Source organism: Lycium ferocissimum, chromosome 5 (genome assembly GCF_029784015.1).
Source record: "Lycium ferocissimum isolate CSIRO_LF1 chromosome 5, AGI_CSIRO_Lferr_CH_V1, whole genome shotgun sequence".
NCBI classification, from domain to species: domain Eukaryota; kingdom Viridiplantae; phylum Streptophyta; class Magnoliopsida; order Solanales; family Solanaceae; genus Lycium; species Lycium ferocissimum.
In genome coordinates, this window is record NC_081346.1 from 8,858,181 (window position 1) to 8,885,429 (window position 27,249).

Below are 27,249 nucleotides of genomic sequence, written 5' to 3' on the forward strand. Positions count from 1 at the left end.
CGTGCCACAAAACGAAGCCCTTCAATGGTGATCAAGAGTTCTCTCAAAAACCCTAAACGAATGGCGGAAACTTATAAGTAAAGTGATGGACTATATATATAGGTAGCTGATCATGTTAATTCCATCAAAATTAGGAGGGAAAACAGTGTGTTAGATCTTTAAGGGAGGTTGGGCTTGGCACTCAAGTTACTTTGTTTCCTAATATTTACGAGAGATCATGTTAATTCCAACAAAACTAGGAGGGAGAAAAGTGAGTTGGATCTTTAGGGGAGGTTCGTCTTGGCACTCAAGTAATTACTTTGTTTCCTAATATTTTTTTTTTTTGGTTTTGTGTTTCCTAATATTTACAATTCACTTACCCATTCTTCTTTAAAAAAATCATTTTATTTCTTTAACTAACTTCATTCATCCAATAGGAAATCTAGTTTACAATTTGTTTAATAACAGAAGAAAAAGGAAAGGTAACTTATACTTCCCTCTTTTTCATTTACAAGTTTTTTACTTGAGTTTTTTTACTTGAGTTTTACTTTAACAAAATTCAATTAATGCATTGGATAGGAAATTTCTGAATTAAAAGCTTTTTTTCACAAAAAAATGGAAAAGATTGTTTATACCCCGACGTAAACCAAAGAAAAAGTAAACGTACGTAATCCGTGACTTTTGCAACTCTAGCTGTAAATCAGATCTTGAGCTAGCTTTAGTTTCAGAATTTAACATCATGCATATATACACTTCTCGACACACCCTTTTCCTGGAATTAACTTGATTCAATAAATCAATGTTGATATAAGATTTAAAATATCTACAAAGTGACTTTATACTGATAATATAAGCATTAAGCAAAACAGAGAATAAGTGCAATATTACAAGCCAAAGAGTATTGTTGCCCCTTAATTGTCTAAAAAAGAACTAGTAGAATCATAAGAAATATCATCCGATATTTCCTTGGAAAAATTAGTTCCTAAAATATCTGCCTATAATGAATCATTTGAAAATATTCAAGGAACTAGCTAAAGTCTGAGATGATCTTTATTATTGACCTTTGATGTGTTAAGACTTAAGTGTAAAAGAACTTATGTTGTTGCATGACTGTTCACCAGTAACCACTTAATACACTTCGTACATGCTAATGTAGAAGGAAGGGCAGCACTTCCTGGACTTTAGTGGTGCCCTTTGAATGACTCCAACAGGATATTTCTGGAATGTGACTCTAAACTAGTGGTTGATATGCTGAATAATTGTATCACCCCTCCGTGTCATATTCATAATATCATCAGGGAGGCCCAAGTGTTGGTACACCAACATAATGTCATGGTTAGAAAGCTAATAATGTGGCGGATGAGGTGACAAATTGTTACGTTGTAGAACATTCCTATTTTGATAAAACATTATTACTACACAATATAAACTCCTCTTCTGTTGTGTTTTCATCTCCCAAATTAGTAATAACAATCATAATGAATAGTAGTATATAATTTGCGATGTCAAAAGGTGTCTAATGATCAATAAGGGATGGAGTGAATTTGCATGAATGGAAATACAAAACGCATTTATTATGTGCGTGGGGATCAACTATTAGTCAAATAGTTATCACTAGACGACTACTTGGATGTTTTATAATGTCTTGAAGCTCGATTTCCCGATTTTGACCCTTGAAGACAATGTTAATTGACCGATACAATGGTGATTCTGACTGTTCACTACCTCAATATAATGACCCCAAGTGTTGCACTTGTCTTATTGGTCCATCTGCAATTGCCTTGTTATTTGCTGGGTAACACTATGTTGGCTAGCACCATATATACCTGAAAATGTGACTACGTGTATGTTACTTCATTTTCCACTTGATCATGAAAGTCCCCAAATATATGAAACTGAGTTTGTTTAACCAATTCACAAATTTCATTGAAGTTGCTTTACATTTTCACACTCAACAAGGTCCAGATCAGATAGAAATACTTGAAGAACCAATATTTAGGGATGTTCAATTACATTTTCTTGCTTCTACAAATGGGGTTCTATCCAAATGCGGATCGGATTCTATTGGTCACACCCCACGATTATTCACCAATTTCAACTCTTTAACAAATCTGGACACTCAGGTGAGCTGCTTCCTATTGGTCTAGTGCTCACAGTGCAAATTGTTGTCCCGTTATGTGAATGCAATTGGCTTTGATATCTTTTGTTGCTGTCATAAGAGGACATGCTCAATTCTCCATTTTGAGCCTGAACCAGTGCTAGGGATTATACCATTTGATACTGCTGTGGATGCTTGGGTGTTGAAAGCAGTGATGATTTTGCATATTTTTGCGAACCTTAATAAATTAGTGGGAGTGTTTATAATAAATTTATTTATGTATTCCGTGGATGGGGCTACTACTTACATTATGGTAAAGTACCTTATTTATCAGTTAAGCTCTATAGCGGTTGCTTGAAACAGAGTTACTGGTGCAATACATAGTGGAATTATGGCATCACAGTAAGTAGACATTGTATTGTCTAGTTCGGGTGTTACTAGATCGAAGTCCATCTTGTGCATTTTCTGATTTTGCTGTCATTGTGATGGATGATGGCATAATATATTTGACTTAATTCTTGCTGACGGCGAAGGGCTTCCCAGATTGATAGTTAAAGAAGAAGCATGGTTCACTCATCAACTCCTCAGTCTACTTTTCCGTCAGGCTGAATCTGTGATCTAGTTGTTCATGACTTTTACTGACCACAGTTCACGAGGAATGCAAACACATAAATGTCGGCACATACACCTGGGAGATGCACACCCCTTGGTACGTGTTTTATGTCAAAAGAAGGAAAGATAAGCTTCGAGTCACGCTTGGTGTGAATAGAGTCTTGTCTGCTTGACACACTTTTCCATTCTCACATTCATTCTCGTGAGATTGTTACTACACATCGGTGCTTTACCTCATTTCATGCTGGAAAAGTCTGATCTTTTTGAGAATTTTTGCTCATTATTGACGTATGCAAAGCCGCCTTTGGGGACATTGTGCGTTGGAGAGCTTGTTTTGTACATTGGAGACCCTTGTATTATGGTTGTTCAATCAGCAGATACCACAATTTGGACTGAGGAAGAGGCTACTCACAGCCAGTTTCGCAAACAAAAAATTTCTGTAATTGGCTATTGAGCTCTCTGCTAGCTGATTCTGCAGACTAGCTGGTAAGCCTGTATGGTGCTTAATAACTCACTGGATGCTAAAGCGAATGTCGGGCTCAACAGAGGAGATATCTCACAGTGATCTTGTCCAAGTTGAAGTACACTCTGTCCACCTTCCACTTGTGCAAGGCCTTATTATCTAATCAAGCAGATTGGGTGCACTTTGTGTCCCTTTCTCAGAATCAAATATGCCTAAAGAAACGATTGGAATTAGAATTTTGATTCCGTCTCTTCTTGGATTGCTTATGCTGTTCATTGCCAAACAACTACCTGAAGATGAGATAGTCATAGACTTTGTTCCAGCTCAATATAGCAGCAAGCCATGATTAATTTGGACACTATGAGCTCAAACTTCTCAAATATTGGAGTCGCAGTTCAAGAGAACACATCAAAAGGAGATTTAATTCATCATAAAGATTTCCAACAGCAGATAGCCTTCCCTGTTACATCAAGAGACCATCCGCAACACTAATAATATGTTTTCGGAAACAACTCAGCAAGTATCTTGTTTGCACGCACAAGTGCTTTGCCACAGCTTTAAAATATGAAAATCATAAATTAAGATTTAACAAATATATTTACTTTGTAAAATTTAATAATTTATCAAAATTTATAAGAAAAAGAAAATTTTACTTAACAAACATCAAGTGATCCAAAATGCTAAACCTACTATTTTTTTATACTAAAAAAATTAAAAGCTCTGAAATTTTTATTCTGACGAACAACAAATTGCAAACAATAACAACAAAAGAGAATATAAACTAAACTATACCATTAATAATCTAAATATAAGAATTTTGGACTATGAAATAAGTTAAATTAAAACAAAAAATTTTTAAAAAGAAAGAAATCGTGTCTGTCGACCATGGAAAGAGGCAATAGAATCTTTTAAAATATCAAAACATTTCAAAATAAAAACTGTGAAATTTTGAGATAAAAGAATATTTGCAGAGTGACGGAGTATGGACATATTCAGATGGGCTTTTGATAGCAGGCACGACCCAAGGTTGGAAAGAGTGAAAAAGCCACAAATAGGAATTTAGGAGCAGCAAATCTATCCATTTTTCTGAAAAAATATAAAAAATACATGCGCAAAAGTGTTGAAGTCCTGTTTCGAGCTTTTGACCTTTCGGTTAAAATGAACCCACATTAACCATTACGCCGCACCTCGCCTTTTGTATGTGGGTTCAGTTCTTGTTAATATACTGCAGTTAGTTATTCGAAAACTAATTTCCATAAATAAGTAGTATAAAATTTTTTGACCAAGTGGGTTTAACTGATCCCACTTGCACCAAGGTAGGACCGCCCCTGAATTTAGAACCTACTGGCTGGGAATAATGGAAGCATAACTTTACAATATTTTCAGGCACAAAATAACACTAGCAGCCAAACTTGTACTTTTCAATAATCTCCCCCAATAAATTCAGCACATCAACAGAACATGAAGAGTCATTAATGTGCAGGTTACAATCTTGCTCATCATCCTATGTATATCGGTAACACTGACATGATCAACTTGCCAGATCTAGTGAGTCCAAATTCCATTTCTTTTGAACCACTCAAACCTTGTTCAACTTGACTTCACTCCTAATGAGAAGAATGTAACATCCCAATTTTTTTTTTAAATTAATACTTGAATTTTCAATTGATCATATCTTTATAGTAAGGATATATATACTTCGCACTCCCTACGTGAATTTGACGTTATATGAAAATTGCTTACTTTATATTATGTTAATATTTACAAGGAAATTTCGTGATGTTGTTATGTTTACCACTTATCATCCTCTTGATAAATTTATTATGAAATATAATAGATATAAAAAAGTTTGGGCAGCCACTTTTTTTTATTTTTTTTCATCCTTATCCAAGTGACATATATACCTTTTTGGCTCATATCCTCTCCAAACCTCTAATTTCGTTTTCTCCAAGAAAATAAAACCCCAAAACTCCTCTCCTCTCATCAAATTCTCCCATTAAATCAATCATCAATACTTGTTTTGGTTGAGCCACAAACTACCCCACACGATTGAGGTAAGTTAAAACCTAAGTTGTTTGAATCCGTAGACAATTTGAACTGTTAGTGTTTTGGTAAAACGCAATTTCCTTGTATAAAATTTAGTTTTAAGTGATCCAAGCTGTTCGAGAAAGATATTTCATAGCTCTACAACTTTCATTCAGGCTCCAAAACCTAGTTTCACTTGTATCTACTCGAAAAAGGGTGATGAAGTACAGCATAGCGGTATTGGGCGAAATTGGTTATTTGACAAACTTCTTTTTTACAAACCTTCCATATACTATTTCGTTAGTATTTTGAGCATATCTTTTTGTACAAAACCTCTATAGGAGTGATTTAAATTTCCCTAAAGCCCCAAGACATATATCTACAACTTTCATTGAGGACACGAAGTCTATTTTTTCCGTTTACCCCTTTGAAAGGCGAGCCACAATACAAGACGGTAGGTTTGTCTTCCTTAGACTTTTACTTTTGATAGTTTAGGGTGATTTTCACTGATATCATGTTTAGTTTCGACGTGTTGAAACCATTGAACTTAAATATATATTTGATTGTGTATTTAAGGTATATATACTCTTGTGCAAGCTAAGAGGAATTGTTTGACGAAGTGGACTTTGTTTGGTCTATGGCGTAGATGATTTGAACTCCTCGAGTTGTGGTAGAACTTGTTGTGTGGTAAAACGCCAAGGTTTGTGTATAAACTTGAACTTGGAATATCTTTATTTTTAAGGAATTTTTTGAAGTATCTTGATGTGTTGTTCCCTTTCTCTTCATCTTATATCATTGTATGGTTATTATCTCAAGTATTGCAAAATATTCGCTAAATCGCCCACTTGTATGAATTGCTTGATCATTTTGCGTTCTTGTTGGGACTTTGTCCTTCTTGTTGACTCGGATCTTTTGCCATCTTGACTTTGGATTTGTGGTTCGTTTTAGTTATGGAACTTCTCCATGTTAAGTACGAACTAGAAAACCGTTTTTAATATGGTTCTTGATTATATATATATATATATCGACCTACTTGATTTGGAACTTCGGTCCATCTTGATATTGATTATGTTTGGTGTGATGGCATGACGTACATATTGGGCGAAATTGGTTATTTGACAAACTCTCTTGAATTGATTTATAAGCTTTCTTGACACTTGAGCCTTCGAATATTGATTTCGATATTTGGAAACTCTTCAAGGTTTTGATATTTGATACTTTGATATACTTGTTTACTTGATTTATTATTATCTTATTGAGCTACTTATGACTGATAAGGGAATTGGAGAATCTAATGGCTCCAAGCCCAAAGTTTATGCTCCGTTACGTATACATATTTATGCTTTATATATATATATATATATACGATAGTATATTATATATATATATATATATCTATCGTAGGTAATGTGCGGGATGAGATTTGAAGATGGCCATTTGGAGTAGACTTTTTGGGAGCTTAAAAGGAAACATGGACATCACCTTTGCATATGCATTTAGGTTTTGTATAGTTTTGGGATTTGTACATCATCCATATCTGTGACATATGTATGAAATTTTGGAGGCTTGTTGGACCACAAGTCCATAAGCTTGTAACATGAACTTGGTATCTTGTTTTGCTATATTAGGGTGTGCTAATAACCCAAGTCATGTCATGTATTAAATTTACATTTTGCCTTGTAATTATGTACCAAGGAGGGAAATAGTTTTCTTTTGATATTCACAAGTTTGAAATTCGTGTGTGATAGGAACCTGCAATGGTGTTGAACGGAAAATAAATTTTTTCTGTACGTTGTAAGTATGAAATTAGCTTTTGTTTCATAAGTGGCATCCTCCCAAAGGGGGTGCCATAAAGAAACTTGGAATAGAATCACATATTCAAAAAGATCACTTTGCTATGTCATTAGAAACTCAAGAATTCCCATGCCACAGTTGAATGGTTCTGAATTAGATAATGTGCAATTAAGTCCCATTTGTATCGACATCTTCATTGATGACTTCCCTTTGGATATGTTTGATCATATTGAGCCTCTGCCAATGCCATCTGAATGGTGAATTTTTTATATTTAGATCGGGTTCCAAATTGTTGTTAGGCTCTAGTACTACTGATTACTATCTAGTATTTTGCCATTGCATGCTATTACAAGACAATTTTATCTAGTAGAAATAAAATCTTTTCCCTGCTTTAACCTTTATTCCTGAGAAGAAAAGATTTCTTTCGGCAAAATTAAACATTCCAGCATACATCGTTTCTTAACAATTAACTACAATTGACGAAGTACCGCAGTCTTTTGTAAGAATCTATGACCTGAAAATAAACATTCAAAGTCGCTTGTACTTATATATATCGGTAAGTTTTTGCTTTACAAATTACATAAAAGAATGCACTTTCCGAACTCACTATTGGGAATTGAAAAAACACCATCTAATTCATTCAATAAAGTTGTAAATTAAACTAATTGCCTGCTGCTTCGAATTGAACAACAAATTATATATGTCACCAAATTAAATCGTCAATATCTATTAGCACGTCATCAGCACAATTCATGTCTTGTTGGCAGTCAGGGTCTTCGTTCAGCTTCTTAGTCTCGTCCATAATTGCTGCTTGTGTATTGCAGTAGTCTTCTTGAGGTCCGGGCAACATAACTTTGACAATTCCCTCAACATCTTGTTCTGTCATCGCGACATCGTTTACCTTTTTCTCATTTATATACTTCTTGATTCGGCACATTACAAAATCTTGCTTAGCAATATCGTTTTCCTTGAAGAAATCATCCCCCACAAAATACTCTCTCATCAACCACCTAGTAGTACTGTTTTGCATTTTTTCTTTAGTCGTATATTTTAAATTTCTTCTGAAACCCACAACAGTTGATCCCTTGCGATTCTTGATAGGTTTACCACTATTTTGGCCTGTCCAAGTCCCATCAGCGCAAGTTCGACGATACCTTTCATCAGAATTCTTCCGCTTCTTCAACAGTGAAATAAAGTAACCTACTTTATCTTCTCCAAGAATCACCGATGGAGGTTGATCTCCATAGATTTCCGCAAACCGAATAGGGCACTGAGTCGAGAAAGATTGACCCCTCAAGAACCTTTTGAGGTAATTGATTAACTCCACTTCAGTTGGGTGAAATCTAACACCCATGATACGAGGTACCCTCGGCATCTTTTTCTTGCTTATAAGAATCAAAACAGTACAAGAATGATAAGACAAAGTAATTGCCGTTAACACACAAAACCCTCAAACACGATCAAAGAAGTAGAAGAAAAAACTGTAAAAGTGTGTCTTACAGGAATGTTTAATGAATTATTTATAGAGTTATATGTGATCAGGTAAATTCAAACAAAAAGAGTTCCGGCAACAAACGCTTGGGACACACGTGTCACGTTAGTACTTTGTTTCCTAGTACTAGTAAAATTTTACTTCCTATTTACACTCGGACTAAACTTTAAAGCCGCGTTTTAGTAAAATTTGGGAAACAATGTATTGAGTCCCAAGCGTAAATAATTAGGAAAACAATGTATCAGTAACTTTTTTCTTTTAAATTTATTTTTTGTTTTTACATTTTAAATTCTAATTTTTTATTTATTTTCAAACATACTCTTTTTCACATCATTTATGTTTCATTTTTTACTTCTCATTTCCCAACCTTTACTTCACATGCTTCCACGTGATTTCTCATTTTTTATTTTGTTTCACTTAGTTATGTTATTATTAATTTTTTTCTAAAACTATAAACCTATACCTCTAATAATAGAAAGAATGAATTAGCTACAAAATTGACTTATAATGAGAGAGGTAATTAAAGTTGAATTATGTTGTTGAGAGATGTAATCGACAAACTTGGCTCATACAGAGTGATATTAGAATTTATAGATTGTATTTTATTAAAAATCTGAATAATGTTATGAAATTATGATTGTAATTTTTTTTTTTGCCAAACATGCAGTTCATGACGTTCGTGCAAAATCTGTGTTTAGTAAGAGTTTTTATTAAATTTAGTTAAAATATTTTTGAAAATTCTATCAATGTCTTATAATATTAGTTACAAATCTATAATTATTAAATATGATTCAAAAAATAATATGTATCTTGAATACCCAATAGATAAAATTCGGTAATATTTCTTATATAGAAATTTAAAAAAAATGGGTCATTTATTTTTATATTGTTTGGGTAATGTGGGTCGGGGGGTTTAAACGGGTATTCAAGTGAATTGAATAATTGAAAGGTAAATTGGATAATTGAGAGGTCAATTGGGGAATCCATTAATTGGATAATAAATTTGAAGATTTCCTTAATGGAGGGGATAATTTTGGCCATATAGTATAACGGAGGATAGATGTGAACAATATAGTAAAGTAGAGGGGTAAATTTGGCTCTTTTCCCTTCTAATTAACTATACAAATTTTGAGTCGATCACACCATTTGTGGTTTTGCTCTTCACACAGGGATTTGGTAGCTCAGTTAGTTGACTACTTGAACTTTCATCTTGTTGGTGAGGGTTCGAATTCCCACGTTGTAATCCCTTCCCCATTTTCCCTTCCCCTACCCCCATGTAATAAAACAATTTTTTTAAAAACAAAAAAAAAAAAGTGGTTTTGCTCTTCACCAACAATTCGGTTCTACCTATTGATAGTTACAAGCTCACCAAAGAAACTTAAATCTCTAATACAACTTATCTCTTTGTATAGTCACTCTTTCTTTTTCTTTTGATTAAAACTATAAGATCACAATGTTTTGTAGAAAATTAAAGAGAGCAGGCTTGTTTGATGTGTAAGTTGTATTAGTTGCTTTAGTGAAGTTCTCTGAATTTATAGGTTAAAGTAGAGCTAGCAGTTGTGGCCTCCTCTATATCAACTATTTTGGATATGCCGACTCCTTCCGCATTTATCTTGTTTATTTAACCCCCCCTCCCTTTTACGGGAAAAGCTAGGTACACCTAATAGAAGTCCATTGCAATTAGATAAGGAAGAAACATGCATATGGATGTTTTCATCTGTTTATAGTAATTATTGATTGATGCAACATGTTTAAAATTTGCAAAATATATCCCATTCACCAATCAACAATGTTATTTAACATCAAATAATATTCAGACTGTAGTTGTTCACTGATAAGAGGGATTTACCTGAAACCATCTGGGTGTCACTAAAAGTGCCCTGGGGATTAAAGCTAGCAGCCAATTTACATTTGTTAAGTAGTTAGTCACTGCTATGTAGCAGCGCATGGGTTGGAAGAAATGTTTTCTCTTGTATAACAAGAAACAGCAAAAGGTGAAATGTGAATAAGCAACCTACCTACTAACTCTAACTTCTACCCGTAAGCAAGAACTGACTCTTCAGTGACTAGGATCATCAGAAAAATCAGGCTCGTCAGGCTTAAAAAGTTTAGGCATACGTAAGCTGGATTCACCAGGGTCTACCCGTGCCACCTTGGCTCTTCTGGTGTTAGCTGCAAATCTTGATGCCAATATTGTAGCTCCAAGATGTTGAATACTGCTTTCTGTGGTATGATCCGGAGCATTACCACCGGCTTCTGGATATTCGTGACCATAATCATCATCTTGGTCCATCCCGCCCCTGTAGTACAAGCTCTCTTCTCTTGACAATTCGTCAGCTAGTTTTTTCCTCTTATGGCGTCTCCATGCAGCTTGTATGTAGCAAGCTCCCCATGTCCTCCATTGCTGTGAGTAGAACCGGAATGCATGTTGTAGTTTCTTACTATGGAGGCGTCTGAACTGGTTTGCAACAAACTTGAGCTTTTCAGCTCTAAGTGCAAATGCTTCAACTTCTGTAAGGCATTTCACTGTTCGAGTTGAAGTTGGAAGATTAAGATTTGGATTAGGCACTAAGGCCCATGTTAGTAATTCTTCACCGCAAAAGTCACCAGCATTTAGCGTAATTGAGTTGAAGAAGCCAGACCGTCCTCCATTAGTTGTTGAACTCTCAAGTTGACCTCTAATTATGAAAAGCATCTCATTTACTGGATCTCCTTCCCGAACAATATATGTGTCTTTCGTGTTCAATGATGAAACGAGGCATTCGCATATTGCATCTAAGAGCTGATCATCCATTTGGGAGAAGAAAGGTACCTGTAAAAGGCAGCGACCAATATTGAAAGTTCAAAACTGATGGTTGATACAACTGAAATCAGTAACTACATGCTAAAACTCTATGTAGATTTCGTTAACTACATGCTACTCTATTGCTTGGTGCAAAAATGGGTGCAATGAAGGGAGGAAAGCTGCATATCCGTAAACTGCTTTGTAGAGCAATTGCCAACTCATGCTTAACAAGAGACCTACCTCAACCTCTCTACAGAAAGTTAAACTACAAATTCCCTTATAAGAAAAACAAAAAGAGGTATACTACAAAGTAATTTTAGTCAACAAAACAATAGAGCTCCTTAAGAAACTGCAAAGGTCCGAATGTGATTGCAATGTGTTCCCCTTTGATAAAGTACAATACAAAAATGAGACAAAAACTTACACGACGAACAAGTGCAAGGCACAGGTGCCTCTGAATCTGGCGCCTTAGATCCAAGGGTAAGGAACGCAAAATTTCTTCTTCCTCTACACCTCTTGTAGCTAACCATTTATACTGAACAAATCGACGAACACGCTCCTGCAGATCTTCAGGCAGCTGACGGTGCCTCATCCACTCCTCAGTGTCCCTTCTTTTAATTCTCCATTGTTCAAGTCTTGCTGTCATGGATTGTAGATAGCTCTTCACAAAATACAATAGTAGAAGCATTGTCACTTACAAATTCAACAAAATATTCATTTCCACTGAAACAGTACCCCTTTTGCGCCCTCGGCCCCCCCCCCCCCCCCCCCCCCAAAAAAAAAAAAAAAAAAAAAAAGGCCTTTCTATATAACCTCAATTCTTATTTGATGAATAAGTACACAAATCACTAGCGATTAATCCCTAAAACCAACCATTTTTAAAATCAATAGCCATCGCCTTTGCAACCTCAACTTAAATAAGTAATTACTGTAATGATGTACATTGATCATCCACAAAAAACTTCAGCTTTGTTAAGTTGTGTCAAAAGATAATAAAGAACAATGTGCATTTACACTATGTCATTGTCTACCATTTCAGTATCCTGCCACCTTGTATTTCAAAAGGAAATTATTGTTTTAGATAGTATACCACTTTCTGTACCACATGGTCCATGAAAAACAAGAGTAGGGAGGGAGCATCAAAAGTGAAATATAAGGACAGATCTCAAACCAAAAAGTGGTCTCTTTGAGATATTAGGGGATTAGGATAACTCGAACTTTTCAGGTGTTTCATGGCTTATCTATCAAAAGTCTAGGATTCTTATGTGATGTCAGATCTCTTCGTCGAACATCTCCTCTGTCCTTGTCAAATATATTGCAAAGAGTCTTTTACTAAATCTATATTGCTTCAAGGGTGAATGCATTTATTGATCTTTCTTGAAAGAAACTAACATTGTCTATTCAAGTTGTCCACTTTGAAATCCAACCAAGTTTTCCTGCTTTTAGTCAATATACAGTAGCTCAGATGTAAGTTTATCAACATACATTAGTTTAAGGCAATAGTTGTAAAAGAATAAGAAGAGAAGTAAATAAGAAAGCACATCGCGATTTAGTCTTTCACATGAGAAAATACCTGCATGTTGCCTATCAGCAGTGCAAAGAACACCAAACCCAGAAGACAAATAAGACTGGAAAGGAGTGTCTCGACAATGTTCGTGCTTGTTTCAATACTTTGTGCATATGAACTGCAAATGAAGATATTGAAGGATCCATTAAGCACAAATCTCAATGAAATGTGGGAAAGAATACTTTTATAATAAATATCTTGCTCTTGTCACCGATAGCTTTTAAGGATGAAACAAAGAACCATTTAACCTAAACTAGCAGGTCATGGACTTTTCTCCATATTTTACTTCAAAATTGCTCCATAAGTCATATTACCAAAGAAAGTTAAAGAAAAAGGTTTTATCGAAGAAAATTAGCTTTAGTGTTACAATAACATCAACCTTTCTTTTCTATTCGTTCTCAAAACAGTTGGTGCAATGCACCACACATTTTTCTGCCACGCCATCTATCGTTCACCATTTAATCAGAAAATGCTTCACAAGCTATTTATAAAGTCCTACAGACAGATAAAAGACTGACAGGGAACACAAATTTGTCATAAGAAAAAATCAAGTGAAAATTAAATTTAACATTTACTTCTACAAGTTCGTGTAATAACATAAAAGATGAAATGTTTCATGCCACATTGAAGACACCTTTCTTTTTTCTCGTAAGGAGTAAAAATGGTGGTCCAGTTCTTCAACCTGACTACATGAGCAAATTAAAAGTTGCAACTCAGATGCTTAAAATTGAGAAAGAGAAATCTAATATAACAGTCCCAATATCAGAACGGATATAAAAGACCAAACCCGCTGTCTAAGCCAAGCTTCTATTCAGGGAATTATCTATATAATGGTCAAAAATCGCACGGTTATGTACGCAGTATGGCAAATATTCTTCTTCAGCAAGCTTGGTTTAAATGAATGCACAATTCTGATATTAGGGTCTGCTTCAACTTTAAGGACAACCTTTCGAAGATGAAGAATTTGTTTTACAGTTTTCTGACAACAGTTGAAATAAATCTTTCTGAGGAGAGAGCGTTGTCAGCAGCTGACTCAGGAGGAGTAGTTCCTGAGCTACTTATCTCTTTCCGCTAATCAACAGACAGCACAAATAACTTTTTAAGCCCTGACTCCCAATCTACCCCCACATTGTTCCGCTAAGTATATTTGGACCACCTGATATGAATTTATGGAGGCACAGACAAAGTCCATTAGATCGAGAAATTTTAAAATTGATATGCAGATTATCTTCTAAATAACTTCAATTAGAAAACAAATTAAGAGAGAGACCATAAAAGATTTGATAACAAGGAGAATACCTTAGGCTCTTTAAACCCCACCATAAGCAGTAAAAGTATCGAGCAAAGAAGGCAGCAGATGTAACTTCTTCTTTATTTGCATCACCAAACATTCCAAACTCAAAGCTTATCTTGTTATTAGCACTGCAATTACCGAACACGCCAGTGGTTTCCGCCCACTCCTGACGCCCAGGTTTTCCAAGTGATGAGCAATCAAGGTAGTCTTTATTACAATCTGGAGCACCTTCCTGCTTCTTTTCGCACTCATCCTTCCAGCATGAAAAGTGCCTCTCAATAGACATCAGATACCATATAGCTCCTAAAACCTGCACTGACAATTGAAAAATAGATTAATCACTGTGTAACTGATTAATCCCCAGTGAATTAAAAAAAAAATGTCACAATCCAGCTTAAGGAGAAAAGGTGATAGTTGTGTCATGGATCATAACTGTTAGGAACTCGCATATATCAAAACAAGACAGATGTAAATAATCGAGAAAGAAATTGGAAAATGCAATAGATGACATAGAAATTTAACGTGGAAAAGCCCAAGTCGGGAAAAAATCACAGGCAACAATGAGCAAAATTCACTATGTAGAAGGTAGAGTACAATCAAGTCCTCAAGAACTTGAAAATGCAGGAATTAGGACAAAAAGAAACCTCAGTATATTCCTACTGTCTTTCTACTTCAAGCAGTAGAAAAAGTATATGTGCGTAAAAGAAAATGACCCAGAAAAATAGGCTCCACTTCCAGGAAAACAGTTGGCCAATAAGTTGCACAACCTTCACCATGATCTTCTCAACAGTCCTAAAATTGTGCAAGCGCCAAGAAGAGCTGACTAAGTCTTAAATAAAGAACTGGAGCATGAAACTCTTGGGCCGGACTGGAATATGTTGACATAACGGGGCAGAATAAACAGTAAGAAATTTGAGGCAATCTTGACAATCTCCACCTTGGATCAAATTTTATAGATGCCCGTCGTTACCATAAAAGCCTCGAAGGGAAATCAAGTGTTGAAAACACCAGCTAAGTTCAAACAATGTTTGAACTTAGCAATGGGAAGTGGCTTAGTAAGCATGTCTGCAGGATTCTCCAAAGTGTGAACTTTCTTAACTACAATCTCTCCCGCAGTCATTGTATCTCCGATATAATGATATTTCACACTAATATGCTTAGTCTTGGAATGATAAGCATCGTTCTTTGTGAGATGTATCGCACTCTGACTATATGAAAACACAACAGCAGTATCTTGTGAAACACCAAGCTCAAGAATAAGACCACGTAACCATGTACCCTCCTTTACACCTTCCGTGGCTGCAACATACTCTGCTTCTGTAGTGGATAGAGCAGCAATGAATTGCAAAGATGCTTTCCAACTGATAGCACCAGAACATAAAGTGAAGATGTATTCGGAGAGAGATCGGCACCTATCAAGATCACCGCCGTAATCAGAATCAACGAACCCAACAACGTCATTAGATGTCACCTTTTTCCTGTCAAAAACCAAACCAAGATTAACTGTACCTTTCAAGTACCGAAAAATCCACTTGTGCATATATCGACTCACCATACTCACTGCATATGCAAGATCAGGTCTAATGAAAACCATGGCGTACATAAGACTACCAACTGCACTAGAGTAGGGAATACTAGACATCCTTTCAACCTCTTCCTCCGTTTTCGGGCAGAAATCAGAAGATATCTTGAAGTGCGCAGCAAGAGGAGTTGAGACAGGATTGATCTTACTCCTATTGAACTTGTCAAGGATCTTCTCAGTGTATTTTTTCTGAGACAAGTATAGCTTACCGGCTTGTCGTTCTCTATGGATCTCCATTCCGAGAATCTTCTTTGCTGCACCAAGATCCTTCATCTCAAACTCATTACTAAGTTGAGACTTCAGCTTGTTGATCAAAGACATGTCTTTTGAAGCAATTAACATGTCATAGACATATAATAAAAAGTAAATAAAGGAATCATTTGAAGACCGTTGAAAGTACACACAATTATCATATTGACTCCGTGTGTAGCCTTGATCAACCATAAAAGCATCAAATCGCTTGTACCACTGCTTAGCCGCTTGTTTGAGTCCATACAGGGACCTTTTCAAACGACAAACACATTGCTCATTGCCAGGAACAACAAAGCCCTCGGGCAGCTTCATATAAATTTCTTCCTCCAATTCTCCGCATAGAAAAGCAGTTTTAACATCTAATTGCTCCAATTCCAAATCAAATAGTGCAACAAAAGCAAGAAGCACTCTAATGAAGAATGGCGAACGACGGGATAGAAAATTTCATTGAAGTCAATACCTTCTTTTTGATCAAATCCTCGAACAACTAGTCAAGTTTTCCATCTTGCTTCTTCAACCCCAGGAATTCCATCTTTCCATTTGTAGATCCATTTGCAGCTTAATGCATGACGACCTTTAGGAAGCTCACATAAATCCCTTGTCTTATTCTTATGCAAACTTTCAATTTCGTCTTGCATTGCTATAAGCCACTGGGATGAATTAGAACTAGAGATTGCCTCTGAATATGAAGTAGGTTCAACTCCTTCAGAATTCTCGTGTGCAACTGTTAGTGCATAGGCAATCAGGCCATCATTATCACTGTATCTGCTCGGTTTTCTAATAACTCTCCTTGGTCTATTATGAGCAATTGAATAATCATCAGCAGATTGTGGTTCAATGGGACGAGTAGTACTCGGATCTTGTTCATCAATATGAACATCACTGCTAGACTGTGGAACTGTAGAAGAAATAGGGTCAACATTCTGAGATTTAGTTCTCACTTCTAACTTCACCTTCTCACCGATATCTTGTTGATCACCTATACCGGGAGATAAAACAGAAGACTCTTTTCCAGAACACAATAATGCATTTTCATTAAAAGTAATGTCTCTACTCAAATGATTTTTCTCGAATCAGGACACCATAAACGATACCCTTTCGACTCAGAAGCATAACCAAGAAATAAGCATTCAACAGCCCTAGGAGCTAACTTTCCATCATTAACATGGGCAAGAGCATGGGCATCCAAATACTTTCAAATTAGAGAAATCCATAGGATTACCTGACCAAACTTCTTCTGAAATTTTGAAGTTGATGGATGAGTGTGGAGATCAGTTGACAAGATAACAAGCTGTAGAAACAGCCTCAGCCCAAATGTTATGTCCCGTATTCTCGTGCGTTGAGTTGCATCATAGGTTAGTCACATAAGCTCAAAGGACAGGGTTATGTTTGAAGTTATAAGTGTGTATGTTATGTTCCACAAGTGATAAGTAAGTGCCGCGAAGGTTGAAGGTTAAACGAATCGGAAAGAAATAAAATAAGTTTCGCTGAGTTTGGGATGTTGAATAACTTATACAGGCCGTATGGAGTTTTGGACATATCCAAGTATGCAAATAAAGAGATCGATGTATAAAAGTTTTAGGTCTCGAAATAATTTCCGCGGATGAACAGTAACTGCTACAGTGCTACAGTGATGCCGACTTTGGGCACCTATATAAGGGGCAAAAACCCCATTTTTCTGCACTAAAATTCCCCCAAATATTCCAGAAAATTCAGCAACAAAGAGAGAGTAAATATACATCATAAAAGTGAGGATTTTGAGTAATTTCAAGTGACGGAGTATTAATCGAGGTCCGGGTAACGTGCAGTTGCGATTGTAGTATTGTCTTGCGGTGGAATTGGCTTGGATTCAAAGTGAATATTGAAGATATTGCTGCTCTATCAAGAATAAGGTATGAATTTCTCCTTATTAATATTAATTTCAGTTTATTTACGGAGAAGGGGCTGTAAAATCATTATAAAATGGCTATGTGATGGAAATATGGGACGAACACCATATGGGCTGTTCTATGGAATACGTTGATATGGGAAATGATGTTTTGTTGTTGGTATCGTTATTGTTATTGTTGGTTGTTGAATTGAGAATTCGGGCTAGGCATATAAACAAAAAATACTGCCCGATTTTCGACGAAATATAAAATAGTGTAGTTTGAAACTTGGTACAAGTGTGTGATAAAGAGGCTAACGTTAGTGCGAATCCTCTTAAATGTGGACTCGCGAATTCGGATGAATAAGTGTGGATAACTGAAGGTTGAACAGGTACGTTAAGGCTAGTCCCTTTCTTCCAAAGGCATGAATCCTTTCTTATGAATCCAATTAGTACATAAACACGAGCGTTCCATAACAAATTCCATTTCATTCTTATGCTTTGTATTTGAAATCTTAAGGTTTTGTCGTTTGATTGGTTTTAAGATATTATTTCACTCATCGTCATCGATTAATCCTTTGGACTCGATATGAAATCCATAAACTATTCGGGGGTTAACGACCTTATGTTACCCCGAAAGGCCAAGAATCAGATCCTTGATTTTTCACTCAAAACTAGCCTCAGAACGTTGCTGCGGAAGGAAAAACAGAGTTCTGCGCAGAAAGCTTCAGGACCATGCGCTTTTCTTCCGCATCGCGGAAGAAAAGCGGAAGCCCTCAGAACCTTGCGCTTTCCTTCCGCATCGCGGAAGGAAAGCGGAACTCTGCGCAGTCCTTTGTTTTCAGTTCAGCCCAATAATGGTTTCATGACCCTTGTATGTGAATCCATAAATGTTTTCCAAGAATATTCTTATTCTCAAAAGCTAGAGATTCATGATTTATAGAGTTCTTATGATGCTAAAGATAAACATGTTTTATGATGACGATGATCCTATTTCTAGAAACTCCTATGTTATAATTCCCTACATATGTTTCATAACCTCCTTACTTCCAAAAGTTAGAGTTCATGATTCAAAGGCCTGACTTCTTTCTTGATAATCCATAAATATTTTCCAACATGTCCCTATTTTCCGAGTCAAAGATTTATGATTCTATAAGCTTTATGACAACAACAACAGATATGTTTTTTTACAATATTAATGACGGTGCTAAAGATGAGAATATTTCTATGATGATTACGACGACGATGATGATTTCATGTTTAAAAGTCCCAAGCTTATGATTTCAATGTGAATATGAGAATGTTGAGTTATTTTCATGATTTTCTCGATTTTATTCGTTGTTGTTGATCTCGCCTTATAATAATTGTTCCTTCAAGGTGAGATAGCGATGATGATTATTCCATAATATAATCAGAGGCTACCGACCTTACGTCACTCCGATATAATTGTGGCTTTTGATTGGGCTCTCATGCATGCTTTATATATATGTATGTATTTTCTCACACCGCGCCGCGCTATAGTCGGTCGAGCATGGCACGTAGATGTGCACACCACTGCAGGGGGCATGTTATGATATTGCCCCGGACGGGAGGCCCGGACGCGGGCTAATAACGATAACACCGAGCCTTAATGATCGGGCATGATACTATATATATATCACCGAGCCTTAATGGCCGGGCATGATACTATATATAACACCGAGCCTTAATGGCCGGGCATGATACTATATATATGACACCGAGCCTTAATGGCCGGGCATGGTACTATGTATATGTATAAAATGTTTTTTTTTTAAAGGCTAAGCATGCATGACATCCACCTTATGAGGCATCCAGATGTACAGGTTATCTCTCATATTCCATGTTACCTTTCATATCTATATTATGTTGTTATTCATGCCTTACATACTCGACATTATTCGTACCGACGTCCCTTCTTATGGACGCCGCGTTTCATGCCACGCGTGTGTATACGGATGAGTAGAGATATTAGTAGAAGATGTTCCAGCCGGATTGGCGAGCTCCATTTCCTTCCGGAGTGCCGCCGAGTCGAGTATCTATGTTATGGTATCTTGTTTTATGTTAGAGACTTTGCGATGCAGTCACGTATATAACATGTCAGTCTTGTAAGCGGCTCTGTAAGCCGATGTACCATTATGCATTATGTTACAAATTTCATATGTTTACAGATTTTACTTGATTTGAGAAAGACGAAAAGCATGCTTTTTTTTGAAAAGCTTACATTATGCACTCATTTCATGATTTAAGAGTCCAGTATGATTATGAGTATCACGAGAATCAGCGGGTTCGCTCGGCCCTAAGTAAGGGTCGGGTGCCCATCATGCCCTATCAAAAGTTGGGGTGTGACACCAAAAATCACGACGATGCCACAGTCCAGCATTTAAGAGCATACACTGAGCTCTCTCAAGAAGGGTCCTGTTAATACGTTCCGCAACTCCATTTTGTTGGGGCTTCCCAACAAGAGTCTTGTGTCTAGCAATGCCATGAATTGTGCAGAACTCATTGAAATTTGACCCGCAAAACTCCAAACCGTTATCAGTCCTAAGCCTTTTTATCTTCCTTCCAGTTTGGTTCTCAACAAGAGCCTTGAAGTTCTTGAACTTAAGAAAAGCTTCATTCTTATGTCTGAAGAAATAAACCCAAACTTTGTGAGAGAAATCGTCAATAAGGGTCATCATGTAGCGTTTTCCTCCAAGAGATGGAACCTCAAAGGCCCCATAAATCAGAATGATTATAATCAAGAATACCATTTGTCCAATGTGTAGCTACTGAAAAACTCACTTTCTTTTGTTTTCCAAATATGCAATGTTCGCAGAAAACTAATTTTCCAGTACCTTGATTACCGAGAAGACCTCTTTTGCTAAGAAGAATCATTTCTTTCTGACTTATATGACCCAAGCACATATGCCATAAACGAGTCAGATCATCATCAGATAATGAAGTAGAAACTGCTATAGACCCCGTCACAATTGAACCCTGCAGGTAATAGAGAGTCCCACGTCTTGTTCCTTTCATCAAGACCAGAGCACCTTTTGAAATCTTGAGAACTCCACCTTCAACTGAATATTTACATCCAAGAGATTCAAGAGTACCCAGGGAAATCAGGTTACGTTTCAAGTCAGGAACATGACAAACGTTGGTCAAGGTCCTGATAACACCATCATGGGTCCTAATTTTTACAGTACCAATCCCAACAACGTTGCATGGGGCATCATTCCCTATTAGGACAACACCACAAGCTTTCTCATATGTTGAAAACCAGTCCTTATGAGGACACACATGATATGTACATCCAGAATCAAAAACCCATTCAGAAGAGTTTCTCTTATCAACAGAGACAGCCAACAAAACATCACCTTCGGAATCATTTTCAACAAATCTTCAGCAGTTTTTTGCAGCGCTTTTGTTCTTTTCTTCTCTCTCATTTTTATTCTTCAATTTATAGCATTCAGAAATGTCATGATCTGGTTTCTTGCAGTAACGGCATGTCTTGCTAGAATTACGTCCCCTAGATTTAGATCTGAACTTCTTTTTAGATGTACTTCCTTTGTCTTGTGATCTACCTTTAACAAACAATCCCTCGGCTTTATTCTCAGAATGAACTTCATGATCGAACGTCTCTTTGGACAACAAATTAGATTTAACGTCTTCATAAGCCAAAGTTTTATTGTTTCCATATAACATAATCTCCTTGAAGTGTTTATAGGTAGATGGTAGAGAGACAATTAACAACACAACCTTGTCCTCATCCTCAATTTTAACTTCTAAACTTTCCAGATCTATCATAATTGAATTGTATGCATCAAGATGAGATTGAATGGAAGAACCTTCAGCCATACGAAGCGTGTATAAACGCTCTTTGAGACGGAGTTTGTTGGCAAGGCTTTTGGTCATATAGAGAGATTCAAGTTTCAACCAAAGACTTGCAGCAGTAGTCTCATGAATAACATCTCGTAGAACCTCTTTGGAAAGGCTAAGTTGAATTGCGGAAAGCGCCTTTTCATCCAACTCCTCCCATTGCTCGTTGTTCATGGAATCGGGCTTCTTGGACTTGCCTGCTAAAGCCTTCTTCAAACCATTCTGGGTGAGAACAGCCTTCATCTGGATCTTCCAAATACTAAAGCTAATCTTTCCATCAAATTTCTCGATATCAAACTTGGTTACAATAGACATCCTCGAACCTTGCTCGATTACCACTTGTTAGGAACTCGCATATATCAAAACATGACAGATGTAAATAATCGAGAAAGAAATTTGAAAATGCAATAGATGACACAGAGAGTTAACGTGAAAACCCCAAGGCGGGAAAAAACCACGGGCAACGATGAGCAAAATTCACTATGTAGAAGGTAGAGTACAATCAAGTCCTCAAGAACTTGAAAATGCAGGAAATAGGACAAAAAGAAACCTCAGTATATTCCTACTGTCTTTCTACTTCAAGTAGTAAAAAAAGTATATGTGCATAAAAGAAAATGCCCCAGAAAAATAGGCTCAGTTCCAGGAAAACAGTTGACCAGTAAGCTGCACAACCTTCACCATGATCTTCTCAACTGTCCTAAAATTGTGCAAGTGCCAAGAAGAGCTGACCAAGTCTTAAATAAAGAACTGGAGCATGAAACACTTGGACCGGACTGGAATATGTTGACCTAACGGGGCAGAATAAACAGTAAGAAATTTGTGGCAACCTTAACAATAACAATATCATGGCGTTCATAATATCCATAACAATGAAAAAGACATCTTCGACATAAGAAATTTACGCTGCATGTTAGTCTCTTTACTTTTTCCTCTCTTTGCTAAAGCACAATCAGCCAATGCAACAGGCCACATAACCATCAAATTTCATGCAAATGCAACTGTAATTTTAGCTACTACCACCAAAACCGCTGCAACATCTATTACCACCTAACACCTACTTACTACACCAGATAGAATTCTAACCTCCTCTAGGTCAAACTATCCCAGATACTGACTTCCTAATTCACTGAAAGAGCAAATGTATATAGACACCCTAGTGCCATTATCCTTCGATTACCAGCAGGACCTTTTTTAAGGCATAAATCATGTAGATATTCCACCAGCATCGGTGGTGAGACCTAAACTTATGACATCTATCTACTTAATTGTATATTGAGTTCTATAGTTTCACATTAGTTTTCTATAAAGTTTCTAGTTTCCACATCATTTAATAGCTTGAGTTGTTTGGGAAATTTTAGACTTAAAGCTTGAGTTATTAGAGAGGATTTTTTTTTTTTTTTAATTTACTTATTTAATCAGTTCTTCAGTAACAACCCTGTGGCATTTTCATCAGTAGCCTAATTCAGCGACTTGCCATCGTCCAGGAGTCAAATTACAAAAGTATCACTTCTTCCTAAGGTGAGGTGTTTTCACTATCTGTTAGGTGTTGAGAAGAATCAAATCTTGAAAAAGAGAATGAAACTATGTTGACAGGGATTAAATATGACGAGTCAAGCAAAAGTGAAATCTGGTGTTTGGATAATGGATAGAATAGCTTCTAATTTGTCAGTTGAGAATATCAAGGAGGGAGTAATGCATGGAATATGGGTAGCCAAAACAGGTAACACCACCAAAATGTGGACTTGGAAACATTACTTGGAAATACTAGTTTTGTTTCTCTCATTTAACAAATTTCCTAAGATTTTTCTCTAGAAAACCTTTACTTAAAGGCAAAATCTTTTAAAACCTGGGAAATTTCCCAACTATATACACAGTAGAGCTCAGCTCATATCGGCATTACATGAGTAAGGAGAGTAACAAGACTTTACATTGTACAAAATTGCTCCTTAAAAAACGAGACATCACTAGGCTATGAGGAGTCGTATCATTCTTTATTTGTTTTTAAGTAATAGAGCTTTGATTTAAGGAAACAAGGGAGGGATAGGCTAAATTGTAAAACCCTCCACATCCAAGGATTCGAGTCACAACCAGGCAAAGGGGGAAAGGAACAATTGGGAATGAGCACCAAAACATTGCATTTTGAAAGATTGGTTCACTTCTCAAAACTATAATTCATACTCTGAAAATTTGTAGTTGATGAATTCAAAGCCTATTTATTGCCCTTAAAAACGCATATTACGTTGATTAATGTCCAGACCTAATTTGTGCACTCTTTATCACCATACAACTTTCTTCACAGCCTGCTGGTTCTCAAATTCAAAGACAAACTAACCACCAAAATTCAAATGTTTACTCATTCAATCTGAACTTGTCTATTTTTCTAATCGATCAATTACCATTTCACTTTCATCCAATAAAGAAGCTGATTTTCCCCCTGCATGCTATTGTGTGCTAGTGACACCTTTAACCTGTCCTAAATTAGTTATGTCTTGTTTATGGGTACCTAAATTAGCTAACAGGTCTATTTATTAGTATCACTTCGAGATTAAAATGGGATAAGCAGTATATGGTTTATCGACTTACTTTAGCTTAATCTCTTGTTGACAACTCCCACTCTGTACTTTCTGGGAATACCAAAACAAGTATCTGACTTTACGAAGGGAGTTGTCTTTTGCACTGTTTTGATAAAGAGGAAAAAAAAAATCAAAGAATGCAGAACTTACATGACTTGCTAGCAAATACAGGAGGAGATTGTATGCGGCACCGGACCAAGCTGTCTTTGCCACAACACCTGTATTCCTAATAATCTTTGAATTTAAGGGGAAAATGACTAACAATCTTGGCACGTACTGAAGCATAATAATCAAAGAGATGGCATGATTAGCATGAGTGGCTGATGATCCATTCAATGGCATAATAAACCAAATAACAATCTGCAAAATCAAAAATAAGACAAAGTTACTATTCAACATGCCCCCTAAACATTCTTTTCTAATAAGAAGTTCATAAAAACAGAGTACATTCATAACCAAAAAATTGAGTCCAGCCTTGCAAGTCCAACAAGATGAGAACATTTCATGAAAAGAAAATGTTAGGTGTGCGGACATAAGTCTCACGTTGGTAACCAGAGGCGGATTCAAGATTTAAACTCTATGGGTTCAATCTTAAGATTCTTCACATTAAACTCATTATATTTTTAAAGTTATGGACTCATATCTACTACTATTTATTACTATTTTAGTAACTTTTTACACAAAAATATACGCTCCGCGTCAAAAGTTATGGGTTCAATTTATCCCCTACTCATAATGCTGGATACACCTCTGTTGGTAGCTGAAAAGAGAATGAAGCTACATAAGGTGTAGGCATAATCTTGATGATATAGGCGCTTTTAAAAATATGCGGTGGTCAAGCGTGCGATAATATCTGTACTAAAGTTTAAAAGTATCTTTGGGCTGACTTAGCCTAATAGACCGTTGTAACTATGGATTCGTGCAGATGCTAATAATCGATATACCATATTTTACTGACATAAAACCCAAAATTACATTACAAACAAACTATTATGATTATAAAGAAGACAAAGAAACATCATATAGTATTATAATGTAATGTAATGCACTGACTTGTGGGAGTGGGAGGGCAGCAGCAAGATCAATGACAAAGTCGTTTTTTAAATAACGAATAGCAATCAAGCGGTTATCCATCACCAGCTCACCCTTGCCAAAAACCCGTGTTTTCTTGGAAACATAAGCTGTACGAAACTTCAATATGATCTGAAGGATGGCGAAGAGATCAACCATAACGCGAAAGGCTACAATGAAGAATCCCAATAATTTGTCTGTGCTCATGCAGGTTTCCTTAATAATGGGAAGCAACAAAAAGAGAGGATCGACAAAGAGACCGACAAAGGAAGTGAACAAGAAAATGTGGTTCCATCTTGTAACGAACTCGCCATTAGGATCATGAATCTTCCAAAAGGACTTTTGTTGATGGTCGTATTGAAGGTCGTAAAGCAACGAAGGCTTTTTGAAACGGTGGAGATGGTGTTGGAGAGAATCCATTCTTTAGTTACAGAAACCTTAGAAGGATGCATGGCCGTGGAGATTTTAGTATATTAATGGTTGGAGGAGGAAACGGACAGCCATTACCATATGTTGCTGCATTGTCCCCGATAATATTTGCGATCTCTACTTCACTTTTAATTCAAATCAGCTCAATTAAAAGTTTATGCTTGTTTATACTGTTATGTACCCATAATTAAAAAAATTATTACTCCCTCCGTTCAATTTATATGACATTATTTCTTTTTTAGTTAGTTCCAAAAAGAATGTCACATTTCTATAATTAGAAACAATTTAACTTTAAAATTCTTTAACAATTGATACCACTTAATAAGAATCGGGTTACTTGAACAAAACAAGATTATAATGTGAAAGCGAAAATACGAAGGTTAAAGACAAGAATGTAAAGATAGGCGAAATTCAGGAATAAAATCCCCAAATTTCAAGATTAAGTGATAAGAACCCTAATTGGTCTTAGTATTCAAAATTTGCGAATTAAGACTGATTAAGATATTAATAGAGTCAATTCAAGAACTCATATCAAAAGGTGATCTAAACCCTTATTTCAGAACATGCATCTAGATATTTCACAAGCATGATACTTATTAGTACTGAGATACAATATTTACACCAATACCTTCTAGCACAAAAAAAAATTAAAAAAAAAAAAAAAAAAAAAAAAAAAGGGAGAGAATAGCAACATATCAATTGAACGCAAATTCCGTATTAATTTAATTTTTCTAGGCTTAAGAACCCATCTTAACTTGGTAATCATCAAGTCAAAATTTCATTGTCCTTTAAATGCATAGTTGAAAATCCAAGCCAGCGAAGCCACCCTTATATTTAACTAGTGAATTTATCCGCGCTTCGTGCGGTTATAAATAAAGTTAAAGAATTTATTAAATATCTACTATATATACATATCTAAATTAAATTCTATAAACCATCTGAAATCAATTTTTTTCCAGTTAGCTGCACAAAATTTCAAAATATATACATACAAAAATTAGTTCTATAGATTATAATTACTTATTTTAATGAAAGGAGTAGTGTCAGTGGAAAAGAAGAGTAGATCTTTTATTTGTTCTTCCATCTTCTTGCCGCATACAAAATAAAAATTCCTTACTCTTTTTAAGTACATGCTTTCATAGGGACAAACTAGAAATAAAAATTTACGGTGGATGGGTGATGAAGTTAATGGAATAAGAGGTTATATATTGAAACTGCAATTTATTGTATTAAGTTGTAAATATTATTTTTCGTTTTAATTTCCTCTCTTTTATCGGAGTACATAATTCTCCATGCATACAATGATTTCTTAATAAAGACTTGAGCTTTCACGGTCTATCGTATTATTACATCTGTTTACTATGATCTTTTATACATTAAATAAACATTTTTAGGAGTTATAAAACCAAAGACACAAGATTTATGGATAGCAATTAAGAGTAAAAATTACGTTTATCAATTAAAGTCCTAATTTTGACAAACATCTC

At 35.9% G+C, this 27,249-nt stretch overlaps 2 protein-coding genes across 2 annotated transcripts; both read right to left on the reverse strand.

Annotated features, from left to right (window-relative positions):
- Nucleotides 1–7,500: 7,500 nt before the first annotated feature.
- Nucleotides 7,501–8,530, reverse strand: LOC132058165 (NAC domain-containing protein 78-like). Its single transcript, XM_059450716.1, has one exon. The coding sequence runs from the start codon at nt 8,344–8,346 to the stop codon at nt 7,675–7,677; it is 672 nt and encodes a 223-aa protein (XP_059306699.1). The 5' UTR covers nt 8,347–8,530; the 3' UTR covers nt 7,501–7,674.
- A 1,639-nt stretch (nt 8,531–10,169) lies between these two features.
- On the reverse strand, nt 10,170–26,597 carry LOC132055840 (probable cyclic nucleotide-gated ion channel 16). The gene is made up of 6 exons (XM_059447838.1): nt 25,316–26,597; nt 24,413–24,622; nt 14,115–14,419; nt 12,822–12,933; nt 11,673–11,909; nt 10,170–11,275 (listed from the first exon to the last, which is right to left on the reverse strand). Exons 1-6 carry the CDS (start codon nt 25,751–25,753, stop codon nt 10,523–10,525), a joined length of 2,055 nt encoding a protein of 684 aa, XP_059303821.1. The 5' UTR covers nt 25,754–26,597; the 3' UTR covers nt 10,170–10,522.
- Nucleotides 26,598–27,249: the final 652 nt, after the last annotated feature.

Excerpts from the sequence above, each read along its gene's own strand:
- LOC132055840 (XM_059447838.1), bottom strand. The coding sequence starts at position 25,753 with ATGGATTCTCTCCAACACCATCTCCACCGTTTCAAAAAGCCTTCGTTG. Across the intron at positions 12,934-14,114 it reads TGGGGTTTAAAGAGCCTAAG|TTCATATGCACAAAGTATTG; the intron begins GTATTCTCCTTG and ends CTTCATTTGCAG. Across the intron at positions 11,276-11,672 it reads GCCTTGCACTTGTTCGTCGT|GTACCTTTCTTCTCCCAAAT; the intron begins GTAAGTTTTTGT and ends TGCCTTTTACAG.
- LOC132058165 (XM_059450716.1), bottom strand. The coding sequence starts at position 8,346 with ATGCCGAGGGTACCTCGTATCATGGGTGTTAGATTTCACCCAACTGAA.